General features: G+C 48.3%; 2 protein-coding genes across 10 annotated transcripts in view; one reads left to right on the forward strand and one right to left on the reverse strand.

The window, feature by feature from the left end:
• The window catches only part of Pax6 (paired box 6), a 28,138-nt gene that overhangs the window by 9,109 nt on the left and 5,352 nt on the right, over nt 1–13,677 (forward strand). For 6 of the 9 annotated variants that reach the window (XM_013122229.3, XM_013122222.3, XM_013122217.3 and 3 more), the window contains 7 exons: nt 1,770–1,846; nt 2,200–2,260; nt 5,693–5,823; nt 6,627–6,668; nt 6,763–6,978; nt 7,692–7,857; nt 13,450–13,608. In XM_013122229.3, the coding sequence (XP_012977683.1) occupies nt 2,251–2,260; nt 5,693–5,823; nt 6,627–6,668; nt 6,763–6,978; nt 7,692–7,857; nt 13,450–13,608 (724 nt within the window). In that variant the 5' untranslated portion in view covers nt 1,770–1,846; nt 2,200–2,250. The remainder of the gene's footprint in view (nt 1–1,769; nt 1,847–2,199; nt 2,261–5,692; nt 5,824–6,626; nt 6,669–6,762; nt 6,979–7,691; nt 7,858–13,449; nt 13,609–13,677) is intronic. The other 3 variants (XM_013122240.3, XM_021231313.2, XM_021231310.2) reach the window with 3 other exon arrangements.
• Nucleotides 12,082–13,677, reverse strand: part of Elp4 (elongator acetyltransferase complex subunit 4) — a 197,940-nt gene continuing 196,344 nt past the window's right edge. Inside the window, exon 10 of the mRNA XM_040745959.1 lies at nt 12,082–12,150. Coding sequence (XP_040601893.1) covers nt 12,097–12,150 — 54 coding nt within the window. The 3' untranslated portion in view covers nt 12,082–12,096. The remainder of the gene's footprint in view (nt 12,151–13,677) is intronic.

A 13,677-nucleotide genomic window follows, 5' to 3' on the forward strand; every position in this document is an offset into this window, starting at 1 on the left:
AAACCGGAACCTGAAATGCTATCACCTTCACTGTTGCTTGGAAAAGTAATCAGCTAGCTCTTTCAGTGACCAGCTAGACAATTTTCTAAAATGGCATTGTGGAGGTCCCAGCCAGGATGTGGACATGAGGCTGTGTAAAATGTGGTTAGAGAGGCAATCAGGAAGTTTTGCTGTTCCAAGCAGAATTCTGCCCCATCTGTATCCACCTGCTACCCTTTACAACTTGAGTCCTATATGTAGGTAGGATGAACATTTTGTTCTGGGTGGAATTTCCATTCATGACATGATCTTGGATTCAGGAACTGAACTAGAGACAGGGAGACTTTAGGAGATCCAACTCCACTGCCAGTAACTAGCCCTCTGCTATGTCCTGTCATAATCAGACACTGAGAAAAAGTCCCCCTCCTGAACTTATTTTTATGGATTTAAGCTGCCTCTCAGTTATTTAAGTTAGTTCATAAAAGGTCTTGAAGAGAAAAATGTGTTTCTTGGAATTATTAGTAGGGTGACAAAATTAATCCTCATCACTGTCCAAAACAGGAAAAAGAATGATTTCTTAAAATAAAACAAAAATGATGCTGTGACTATTTCATTATTTTAACCCCCCCTTTTTTTCCTGGGCAAACCTCTTGAATGGGCTCTTTATTGTAACTCTCCCTTTCCAATTGAGCTCCCCACGGTGCCCTTGTATCTTTTTACAGCCGCTAACAACTCACACCAGCAACACAATTACCTCCAGATATTTATAACGAGAAATTACTTTACTATTTTTCCACCTCTCTTCCAAGAACCCTCCCCCCCCCTTTTTTGAGGGAAGGTAGGGAGGGCGGGTGGACTAGGAGCATTGGAGGATGCTATAGTGAGTCAGGACTTCAGTGAGAAGAGTCCCTCTTTTCCCTTTGTGAGTTGGAGAGTTGTTGGTTCCTTTGCTTGGACCTGGTGTTGCTGGTTTGAGAGTCTTGGCTTTGCTCTTTGGGGTTTGGGGAAAGCCACGGAATAGAAGCCATTGTTTGGTGTCTGTAGACTTTGTAGACCATGTTCACCCCCTCCTGTTTGTAGTTTTTAAAGCAGTGAGGTAGACAGCATGTGTCACAGTACAGGAAAAGAGAGGAAGAGCTAAACACTAAAAGCAAAGTTAATTACAATAAATGAGGTTTAGGGTAAAAAGTTGGCTTGCTAAGTCCTGAAAGAGCTGAGAGACTGGTTGTGGGGGTCTGACTAGAAGACCTTGGGGGTAGGGTATGGGAGTGAAGGATAAAAGAGTAACTAACCAAAGAACTTAATTCTGGGGATCTTGGGACAATTGAGGTGCTGAAATTCCTTAGGAAGGGAGGGAGTCTGGTCTGAGGCTCACTTCCCCAGACTCCTCTTCTGCAAGCCAGCCCTCAGGCACCATCGAGAATTTAAGATTCCCTTCACCTCCACCCTTTATGGGTTAGTTGCCTTCCTTCCCCAGCTCGGTTTCTACTGCTATCTTGCCTTTTTGAATTTAAGCCCTCCTCTTCTGTTTTCCCTGTTGCTTGTTAGTTTTGCAAAGCCAGACCACAACTCTAGACTGCCCAATTCCTCCAAACCTAGCCAAAGCACCATTTTCCAAAGGGTGTTGGTGGCTATAGGAGAGACCACTGCAAGTGTGATGCCTTAGTGTTTCCAAGCAGAAGAAGCTATCCCTGGATTCACTATGGGTTGAGAGTGGGCCTCAGACGACCGGTCAACCTATGTATTGGGGCCAAGTTGACATACCATTCTTTCTCTCTGTTTTGTCTCAGGCAGAAGACTTTAACTAGGGGTGAGCAGATGTGTGAGATCTTCTATTCCAAGAGTGGACATACATCTCAATTTTCAGGCAAGTTCTATGTTGCTGTTTGGGGTTTCAAATCCTGAAAGAGTTTTTTTTTAAAAAAACATAGTTCAAATGCCCCCCCAAAAAACTGTGGTCATTGTTCTGATTAAAAGGCTAAGAACTAAAATATTTGGGGAAACTGACTGTGAATGATAGATTATTTTATTCGTAGTATAAAGTATATTTTGCATGCATAGGAGGGCAGGACTAGATGACCCTCAGATCGCTCCAAGCAGTTGAGTAGCTCAATTTCTAAGAAAAGGCGGATTCTTCAGGCAGGCACCAGGTCTTCTTCAGTAGGAGTGCAGGCCTACCTGTGCAAATCCCGGGATTAACTCCAATTTTCTTACTAACAGAGCCCAGCATTCGAGCCCCGTGGGACCCGGAGGCCGCCAACCAGCGCCAGCATGCAGAACAGTAAGTGTCTTGGGTCTTTCGCTGGACTCTTGGGCTGGACGCATGCCGACCTGTGGGTTAGGGAGGCACACAGAGTCTTGAGCCCTGGGGAGTCCAAGCCACTGGGCGAGAGGGAGGAGGCCTGGGGAATTTATCCGGGCTATACGCGGTGAGTGCCAAGTAGCCGGCGAGGGCGGGCAGGCAGGCAGTTGCTCTGCTGTGCTCCAGAAGGGAAGAGGCTGGGACTCTTGAAACTACTCGTCAGTTTTTGAAGCCGTGGTGGAGAAACCCCATCCCCCCCAAATCCTGTAACTCATACCCCCACCCCGCCTCTGCCCGGGCTCTGACCCCAGAGAGAGGGGCTGGGCTGAGCAGGGCGGGGCAAAGGCTTCTCCTGAGAAGAGAAGGAGGCCCCTTTGGGCTTGGCCAAGACTGAACATCTCCGACCCCGAGGGGTGTGGGAGGGACTTCCCTCCCCAGTCAATCTCAGGCCAGCTCCTCCCTTCCCCACCCTAGGTACAGGCCTAAAAGGAAAGCGGAGTGGGGCACCCATAGCCAGTATCGAGGTGGGGAGGACCGGGGGGGGGGCACAACGTATTGAAAGCAGGGTTTCCTAGGTCTGAGAAGAGAGTGGAGGCTGGTCAGGGATTTGGAAACTATTGCCCTCGCAAGTGCGGCTAGTATGTAGGTCCTGCTTGATCCTTGTACCTTTGATTCCGTGGCCTTTGTACCTCTCTTCTAGCCTTTGGCCAGACCCTTTGGGCCCTAACCTTTCTGCTTAGCCAATGGCTGCTGGTATATGGCAGAATTAAGCCCAAAAAGTCAAGCCTGACAGTCAGTGGAACTAGGCCGGGTTAGGGAGTCTACACAGGCTTAAGGATACAGCTATGCTTGGGCATGTAGAGAGGCCTAGGTCTTCTAGAAACCTGCAGTTATGGAACTGCACTGGCTTAAGAGAGTTCCCAGAAGCTTGGGTTCACGTTCTGGAATAGCTAACTGCCCCGTTAATGCCACAGGATGGGGTGGGGGACCTAAACTCAGCAAAGGGAGCAAAGCTTGGGACTTTGCAGCTGTATTTGTACAGAACCTGTCAGATCCAAGGGCTTGGCCGCGAGGCACTTTCCTTGGTGAAGCGAATACCATGGAGCTCTGACTCTAGCCTTAGGTTTTCAGGTGGGCCGAGGCGCTCAGCCACAAGCGTTTGCCCCTCCACCATGACCTGGCTGGCAGGCCCAGAGGGACACGGGTCGCGGGTTGGCCTGTAGGCTTTGTGTGGCTGGTTCCCGAGTGTGCGCAAGGCACAGAGCATCCAAATTGACACCATATGTTTTCCTATTAGAAGCTTTGCGGTCGAATTCTAGGCGCATAATCATCGCCACTGGGCGAGAACGCCAGCAGTCCCTAGGGAAGGGACACAATGATTGAGGCTTAACCTCTAAAGGGGAATTTAGAGCTATGTTTCCTCACTGCCATTTCGATGCTGGCAGAGGCGCCCTGGCCCAGTGTCTCTCGGACCATCACATGTGGGCTGCAGCTGTGGAGGTACTGGTCACGTTACTTTTGCAATAAAGAGGAGGAAAAACAAATCTACGATCAGAGGCCTTGTACGCTCTGGCATCTGTAGACTGGGAATTACCCTGGCTTCTGCTTGGAAAGGTTCTCTTGATTTCTCTGAGACAGCCTTTCCTTTTTGAGAAGGGTTGCCTCCATAAAATGTATGGTAAATAGGACTTAGAAAACCAAGGTGGGCGACGAAGAAAATTAAAGAGAAACCGGAAGCTCAGGGTAGTCCTTGCTGTGTTGGAGAAGCGACCTGTCTCCTACAATGTGCAATGTACCCTCTTGCACTGACCCGGGCCGGCCGGAGCCCAGATCCCTAAACGCCTGTCACTTCTCATCCAATTGAGGCCCCGCCCCCCCTCGGTGAGCTGTAATCCCCCCTCCAGCCCCAAGCCTTCGGGCTACCCAGAAAACGCAGCTCCCCTAGAAGGGGAGACGAGTGCAGTTCATTCTCGTCTGAGTGATCTACAAATAGGGACGGAAAGGGTCGTTTTATCACGGTCCCGTTTGTCGTGACGATGCAATTTCCCGGAGCGGAGCACTGTCACAAAGTGACAAGGCTGCCACAAGCGCCCCGACTGATCTTTTCAATTAGCCTTCCATGCATGATCCGGAGCGACTTCCGCCTATTTCCAGAAATTAAGCTCAAACTTGACGTGCAGCTAGTTTTATTTTAAAGACAAATGTCAGAGAGGCTCATCATATTTTCCCCCCTCTTCTATATTTGGAGCTTATTTATTGCTAAGAAGCACAGGCTCTTGGAGTCAATTTATCAGGAGGCTCCAAGAGGAAGAGAGGAGAAGAGAGGAGAGAAGAGAGGAGCTGGGAACCACATCTTCTCCTGAGAGGGCTTCTGTCTAGAAACGGGGCTGCAGGTTGGAGATGTCTGAGAAAGTGGCAAGAGGGGACTGGTTTTATTTGTATGCCTGTTGTTTCCGAGAGAAGGATAATTCAGGGAGGCACTCCTTCCTCGCCCTAGTCTTTAAGACAAGACAATGGGCTGAGGTTGTGAGAAGAGTTGAAGGAGGGACGGGTGACACTGTGATGTGGTCCTTTTCTCTTTCTGTTTTGGGTTTCTGTTAACATTGGTGTCTTTGGCTGAGGGGGAGGGCAGAGTTCAGCAGTGGAAGTGAAGCGAGTGGTGGCGGGTGGGAAGACTCCAGGCTTTGCTCCCCAACTGGGGCAGGCAGAACACGGTGTGGATGGGGGCTTCCAATCCTGTGTCTGGTGTGGAGGCACAGACTGGGGTTCGCTAGCTACAAATTTGTCTTTCGGGTCCTTTATTACACACACACACACACACACACAGAGCTATATGCGGTGCGCCTCTGCCAGAGTTAAATCACGATACAAAGATTTATGACGTTCTGCCCAGTCCGGTGCAAGACTTGGGATTTGCAGTGCAGTTATAACAGGGCCGAGACTGCAGTGTGGACTCTGTGGTGACACTCAAAGGTGATGTTTAGGGAGAAGACTTTAAGAGCTGTTGTCTGGAGTGCTTATGAAGGGGGCAGTGGGTTCAGGGAACTGTTAGGTGACGGTGGTACTGGGTGGATATGCTCCTGTGTATTTTACCCAGTCTGACAGCAGCTCAGTGGGCAGGGTCAGTCTGTATTTGAGGCTGGGCTGCCCAATGCCCTGCATAGCTGATGGTCCTGTTGTTGGTTTTTTTTTTTTTTAATTTTAAATCAGGACCTGATTGCTGTGTTTGCACAGGTTGGCAGGGAGCTGAGGTTGTATTGTGGCTCTTCTTCTTCTTCTTCTTCTTCTTCTTCTTCTTCTTCTTCTTCTTCTTCTTCTTCTTCTTCTTCTTCTTCTTCCTCCTCCTCCTCCTCCTCCTCCTCCTCCTCTCCTCCTTCTCTTCTTGCTCTCCTCTCCTCCCCCTTTCCTCAGGTCACAGCGGAGTGAATCAGCTTGGTGGTGTCTTTGTCAACGGGCGGCCACTGCCGGACTCCACCAGGCAGAAGATCGTAGAACTAGCTCACAGCGGGGCCAGGCCGTGCGACATATCCCGAATTCTGCAGGTGATCCTCCCGTGGCTGCCCCACTCGCCGCCCCCTACTCCCTCCCGCCCCCACAGCCCTCAACTTAAAGTGTCCTCTCTTCATTTCTTACTGTAAACGCTACTAATTATGGACCCCTACCCTCACCCGCTTCATCCCTACCGACTCCCCTACCTCCCGGCTTTCCCCTCTCCTTCCACCATGGTCCCTGTCTCTTTCAACCTCAATCAGTCAGTTACATAAGATAATTCATCTGCCTAAGGAAAAAGCGTGTGAATTAAAAAATATATCTCTTCATTTGGTAAAGGCATTCATTATGGTAACAGTGTATAAACTGTAATGAGCCGAGTTATATAAATTGGGATAATTTCGTTCCCCTCTCCCCATCCCGCGCTAACATCAGATTTTGAGAGATTTGTTTGCATTTTTCATGCATATGAAGAATATATATGGATTTTAGAAGGCAAATGCTATTTACTCCTCTAATTCACACTTGCTCAATTGGGCAAAAATTTAAGGGAAAAAGGTAAAAAAAATGCAATTATTTTCCCTTTGTTCTTTACAACATAATACTACTTGAAGCAAGATCTGCGCATGCACACACACACACACACACACACACACACACACACACTTAACCTGACCTCATTTTGATGCATCTTCACACAGTTTAGGAAAATAGTTTTAAAAGCTTTTTAAAATAATTCAAAGTGTTTGAAAGTATCATTATATTTGTAGTTTTAGGGCTACAAATGTAATTTTAAGAAAAAAAAGCTCTCTACAGTAAGTTCTCATACCATTGAAGGTATATTTTTGTGTTATAGACCCATGCAGATGCAAAAGTCCAAGTGCTGGACAATGAAAACGTAAGCTTGTCATTGTTTAATGCATACTTAAACAATTTTATTTTTGTCTTGAAATTATTAATAATGTGATTTTCTGTCCACTTCCCCTGTGCAGGTGTCCAACGGATGTGTGAGTAAAATTCTGGGCAGGTATTACGAGACTGGCTCCATCAGACCCAGGGCAATCGGAGGTAGTAAGCCAAGAGTAGCGACTCCAGAAGTTGTAAGCAAAATAGCCCAGTATAAACGGGAGTGCCCGTCCATCTTTGCTTGGGAAATCCGAGACAGATTATTATCCGAGGGGGTCTGTACCAACGATAACATACCCAGTGTAAGTTCGTGGTGAACATCTGCTTTCCTTGCCCCCAAGCTCCTCACTGTCGACCTATCTCTGCCACCTCTTTCTCTCTCTCCTTCCACTCTTTTACCTCCCAATGTCTTGCTGTCTCTTCCCTTTCCTGATTCGTACGGGTCTCCATGGTACCTGGGGGATAGCAAGAGGTGTGCTTTGACCTTTTGACCATGGGGAAAATAGGAGTCAAGTGTAGGGAGTTGTTCACTTTGTATACCGTACACTAGAGTTTAAAGGAACTTGGGAAAGGCACTTGAATCGAGGAGGAAAATGAAAATGAAAACCGGATTCTAATCCCTCCACCCAGCCCCCAAGCACCTGCCTGAAACTTCTTTCAGGCAACATGCATACATCCATTTCTGCTCTGCAACAAAAGTAAATCTCTAAATTAAGTTGAAATCTTTTATTGGAGAGCCTTTGAAAGCCAAGCAACCCAGTGATCTGGCCATTGGTGATATCTAGGAGGTGAAGGACTGCTCCTGCCTCTTTATCCAGCTCTATTTCCGGGAACAAAGTGATAGCTGTCATTCTTTCCACCGAATAGCTAAAAATCCACTGGGTATCCCAGGGTGGCTGGGAGCTTTTGCATGTGTGGTGGGCCATTCTTTAAAACTTGGGAGGACTGAGATGGGGGGCCCTAAGAAGGGGTGACTGTGTCTTTCGGAGACACTACCATTTGGTTTGATTTGCAGGTGTCATCAATAAACAGAGTTCTTCGCAACCTGGCTAGCGAAAAGCAACAGATGGGCGCAGACGGCATGTATGATAAACTAAGGATGTTGAACGGGCAGACCGGAAGCTGGGGCACCCGCCCTGGTTGGTATCCCGGGACTTCAGTGCCAGGGCAACCTGCACAAGGTAAAACTCAAGCAGTCATCCTCCTGTAACCCCTCCTCTGAGTTCCCAGTGCCTAGGAGATATAAGAGGGCACTGCCCTGGAAGGCTTGGGCACCCCAACTCATACTTTGTGTAATTGGTGTTTGTAAAACCATCTCGTTGACTCTTGTTGGCTCTAAGGGTTATGTATGTCAACAGCGGTATGAAGTGGCCAGGAGGCCGTGAATATGTAAGGTCGAACCTTTGGTGCTCTATTCAGATTTGACATTAAAATGTCAGAGTCCACCTGCAGTACACCTGTGACAACTCCACACAGTCAGACTGCAAGGTAAATGTAATGGTATCATTTGCTTTTGAAGTAACTGACAAATTATATGACTTTGAGTGAGGTGGTAGGAGAGGTTAAACCCCCTACATGCATGGCCAATTTGAAAATCGCCACTGGAAGTGGTGGTCTCTTCCCCCCAGGCTTAACTTCAACATTTAACACCCCCCCAATTGGTTTCAGTTCTTATTCTCTACGTGGCAACTGGTTAAAAGTGGGGTGGGGAAACTGGGTTCTGGGTTGAGGGTTCAGGGCCTGGAAGAACAGATGGGAACTATATTGTCCTGTCCCAGGTTCTGTGGGAAGGATGTAGGAAGAGGAGCGGGTGAGTTGTCTCTCTCCCACTCACACCGAAGTAACTTGGTCAAGAGCAGGAAACAGTTTACTCCGAAGATTAATCGGTATTTGTTGTCCTTGTGACAAGGAGATAATATGCGGGATAATGGGACGTGGCACCTCACTCCCGGGAGCACTACAGAGCCTGGGGGCTCAGGGCCGGGGGCAACGCAGGGACTGCTTAGGGGCTGCTGCGAATTGGTTAGCTCTTGGACTAGCCCCGTGTGCAGGGTGCCTCCACAGAGCCGGGTTAGAGAAGGGAAAATCGGTAACAGTATGCGAAATATCTGGTACAAAGGATGCTTCTGTCACTCGCAAGAATTTGTTATGGGAACAATCCTGTCGCTCTGTAATTGCTCATTAGAGAACGTTTTGTTTCTCATTAAGGCGACATGAATAAGCGTCTAGTTGAAGGAGACAGCTGTAGAAATGTTCCACAAGAGACCTCTGGACACGATTCGGCACCAATTGCCAATTAGACATGTCAGTTTTAAGAGCAGAAAACAATATAGGACGGACACTGGGACGATAGGGAGAAAAGCGCTCCTTTCTGATTTCCCAGCGCCGCTGCTCCTGGCCAGTGCGTGGCTTCCTGTAGCGCAGGCCCGACTCCCCTGGGTGACCCCGCTCACGTGACCTCGAACCTGCAACCTTGAGAGTTGGAGCTCTAAATGCTCACAGGTCCAAACCTCTGATCCGGTCTCTAGTAAGACCAGCAAGGGAAAGACGTAGCCAACCCCGCACCGCCTGACGTTTGAAACCGTAGGATTCCCGCATGCATACCCACAGGACACACCCCAGTGACGCTGGAACTCCAACTGGTGACCTTCCAACTCTGCATCCCTAGCCCTCCGGAGTCCTGCTGACCCCTTCCCCGCCCACTAGATGGTGGGTGTCTCCGTTGTAGGCAATAGACCCAGAAACTCAGACCTAGGAAGGTTGAGCCCAGAAGCCTCTACCCCTGTGTCTCCCTAGTGCTTGGGGACCAAGGGATGAACATCCCCTTCCCTGTTTCTGGGTGCCCAGACTGAAGTCCAGGGCCGTAGCTTCCACTAGAGGTAGCGCCGCCGCTTAGGGCAGATTTTCTTCCCTGGGAGCAGCAGAGCTACAAACCCCGAGGGCCTGGTGGTGACCACTGGGGGCGAGAGGTGGCGCTCGTTCAGGGACTTTTAACTTAAAGCAGCTAGAGAATACTGGGTCACACACTCCCTGAGCGTCCCACCCACCCACCCTGTTTATCCCCCCACCTAAGTGCTTTCTCACCCCCACGCCCGCCCGCAGGGCTCTCTGCCCCGCGTGGCTTGAAAGGGGCTTAGAATCTTGGGTGTGGGGACCTCGGGATCTGGCAGTGAGTGTAATTCTCGCTGCTTGAGTTCCTGGGGATTCCTGTGGCCTTTTGGTGCTAAGAGGGTCTCCCTCCCTCTCTGGTCTCCTTTTCCCGGCCCCGAGAGGCTGATCTTGGATTGTAAAGAGTCCATTTCCAGAAGCATAAGGCGAGGTTAGGTCTCTGAGGGAGACAAATATGGTTTCCATCTGATCTACGCCACGCGGCGGTGAATAAAATCCTGACGACGTGGGCTGACAATAACGAGACGACTCTATCCAGCCCCAATTCTCCAGCGATTTGGTGGTTTTAGGGATCACGAAGACACTTTTTCTCATCTCCTCCCCTCTCCCCAACCCCCATAATACCCAGGCCCTCTATAGGATTTAGTCAGCCTCCTTTCAACAGATGCTTCAATGTTTTGATCCGCGCTCCAGAGCTGAAAAGGTTCCGCAACCGCGTTGCTATCTTTTCTTGCTTGTTTTCCGCCTCACTGATTAAGACCCTAAGAAACTAAGGAATGATTTTATTTCCCAGCGTCTTTTTTTTTCTGCTTTCTTTTCTGTGTTTTCTCCCCTCTCCCTTTCTCTCCCTTCTCCTTCTTCCAGGAAACAAATCCTAAACCCTGCGTCAGATGGTCTTGGGGCTGGGATAATGGGAGGCGCTTTCACTCTCTGCTCGGATTAGTCAGGGAGGTGTATGGCGCCCATTGAAGGTCTCTTAGCGCCGCTAGGAGGGGACGCCTTTTAAAGGAGATACCTTAATTGTCTGCCACTTAGGGTTATCTTGTGGGGAATTAGAACGCTCTAACTTCTATTTTTAGTTTCTCAAAAGATTTAAGGCTAGAAGGTAAAGCCACTAAAGAAAAAAGAAAAACAAAAAAACAAAAAACCCCAGCTCTAGCTAAGGGTCACCTGGCTGCAAACAGTTGCTATTTTAGAGTAGTGAACACATTTTCAATGTTGCTGTCTGGTTTGGTTAAGGTGTGGTGGTGCTGGCGGTGAATCCTGAAGCATTTTCTCCTTGCTGACTCTGATCCCACTTAAAAAAAAAAGATACAAGAAAAAATTAAAATGCAGTTTTCCTGTTCCTATATTCTTAATTTTCGCTTTAAATACTTCCCAAGCCAGTACAAGCCCTAGGTTTATATCTCCAGTGCATGCTTGTGTATGAGTATTGCCTGAGCTTGGAGGGCAAGGAATATAATCCCTAAGCCTTAAAATTAGGAGGACATCAAAGAAGCAGATGAGAGCAGAGAACGCTATCTGCAGGGAGACCCCCAGCTTTGTTTAATTGGCAAGATATATAACATGCTGGAGAAGGGTCCCGGGCTTTCCTTTTGGGTGGAGGCAGAGTGACCAGGCCGAATTGTGTTTGTATTTTCCAAAAGCAGTAACCGATGGGCTTTTGTAGTAGACCCAAAGGGCTTTAAAAAAAAAAAAAAAACATCCTCCTTCACTGAATCCGACAATAAAAGGGACAGGCCCTCTTCATTTTTTTTTTCTCCCGAAAAAACACTTTGAAAAGTCCTTCAGAGATCTGGGGCAGCAAATTAGTACAGCCACTTGTGCCCCTACACGTGAGTTCCGTGACTGTCTCCTCTGGCAGGCGACCCTCCCCTCCCCCACTCATCTGCTGTAGGGCAGGACGCCTGCGGCTTGTTTACCAATACACGCTCCCCCCTCCTCTTCCTTTTCTTCGTTTTCTCTCATCTCACTCGACTCTCCAGTTTCTTTTTCCTCTCCTCATTTTCCCTGCAGTCCCTTCTTATACCTTTTTGACCGTCATCTCTTTGGAGCACGCCCCCCCACCCCGCCCTTCCCCCACGCCATTCTTCCCCTTCCCTCCCTCGCCTCTCTCTTTAGCCTCTTTCCTTCCGCCTTCCCTCAGCCCCAGCTCTGGTCCCCATCCACCCTCCCCACCTCCCTCCACCCCCTGCCCTGGCCCCCCATCCACCACCACCACCACCCCCTCCGCCCAGCCAAGCGCCCTAAATAGCACCGAGGCGCCCGCTCTCCGGACAGTGATTAATGATAGCAGAGCAGAGGGGTTAACACACTTCGCTGAAAAGTCTGTTGACTGGGCTTCTTGTAACACAATGTGGCCCGCTGCACGCCTCAAGAGAATCCTTTTGTTGTCCATGCTCATTGTGGCCTCAAAATTCTGCCCACGAAAGTTTGCCAACGCTCCTGCCCCAGGAGTTTAATAGTTTCCCTTACTCGCGGGGCATTGTGTGGTGCTGAAAAGCAGCCCCTCGCTATTCAAGTGTTGGTGGTCATCTCAATAGATCTCCAAGGGCCCATATGGTGGCCAGTGCCGATGAATCCGCCTGTTTAAATGGGGGAGAAAGTTGGGGTTTTAAAACATTTCAGAGTTCCTGAAAAGATCCCACTAGATCCTGTCACAATTCCCTGAACTCTTTGAAGGCGCTGCCTATTGTCTCCTGGTTATAAATGATATTCCTGGCCAAGTCGATTCCCACAGAGGCCTGGCGGCCCCTCCCCCCAAACTGGCCAAGTTTCTGGGATCGGGAGGGGGACAGTCCCTGTTGGTATCCCGTGGGGGCCACAGGCCTCAGGACTCAAGACTCAGCCTTCAGTGCCCTGAGAAGCCCAGCCAGAGCCCGAATCCTTCCCTTCCCACCGGCTGCCGCTTTGCAGGCTAAGGTGCACGGCGGAGCCAGCTAGCCCGAGTGCATCTCTCTCCACCAAGCGCAAAGGAAAACAATGAAACTTTCCCTGTTTAATGATAGAAATTACATTAAAAGTGGTGGAAATGCCCTAATTAAAAATGTACCACTTAAACGATATGCCAAGGACTCAGCTGCAGCATAGCATATTTAGCTAGTTAGTGAACTCTCCACGATTTCTTTTTTAAAATTACACGTTAAAAATTTAAAAGAAATCTTACTTTTCTCTGGTGCAACACATTACAAAGAATGGACAGTCCTTTTATCTAAATATAAAATTCCATTTTCAGCAATTATAGCCTGTTCTTGGTGATGATATAATTACAGCTGTGCTCGTAATAGGTGTCAAGGCGAAACACACTCACACAATGGTTGAATAAAACTGCAGAACAATGCAAGCACTTCTAAATTCACAACCTTTAAAATGAAATTGACTGTGCAGAATTCAAATAAAAACTAGATAAATATTTTTTTAAAAGATTACAAGCTTGGTTTGGTTTCTTAATAGCATTTTCTACAAACCTATCAACATCTAATTGATTAGATAGGAATTACTGATTATAGATCAGCTGAAGTCTTGCACATCACTCTATTTCCCCAACATAGTCATAGGTAAATACTTTCTGGAGGACGAGGGAACCGGGTGAGGCATGCGTGAGAGGAGTCAGGAGTGAAAGATCATTTTGCCTGGAAACTTTTGGGATTGCTTTGTCATTCAAAGAAATGCTACTTTGTGAGAGTCAGGTCTCATCTTGATAAAAACATAAAGGACTCAGGTAACAGTGTCATTAAAGGAAGGCTAACACCTGATTATCTTAGCAAGGCTTTGTGGGACTCAGACTGCCCAGCTCTTGGAGTTTATAACTGTACCAAGTCCCATTGGGAGCCCCCCCATGTCATCCCAGTTTCTCTTATTGTCCTATTCTTTTTTTATTGCAGATGGCTGCCAGCAACAGGAAGGAGGGGGAGAGAACACCAATTCCATCAGTTCAAATGGTGAAGACTCGGATGAGGCTCAAATGCGACTTCAGCTGAAGCGGAAGCTGCAAAGAAATAGAACGTCTTTTACCCAAGAGCAGATTGAGGCTCTGGAGAAAGGTGATGGGAATGTTTCAAAGTAGAGATGCCTTAAATCGAAGTAAATGCCACACCAAGGGCACAAAGGGC

The sequence above is a fragment of the Mesocricetus auratus genome, unplaced genomic scaffold (genome assembly GCF_017639785.1).
Source record: "Mesocricetus auratus isolate SY011 unplaced genomic scaffold, BCM_Maur_2.0 Super-Scaffold_100004, whole genome shotgun sequence".
NCBI lineage: Eukaryota > Metazoa > Chordata > Mammalia > Rodentia > Cricetidae > Mesocricetus > Mesocricetus auratus.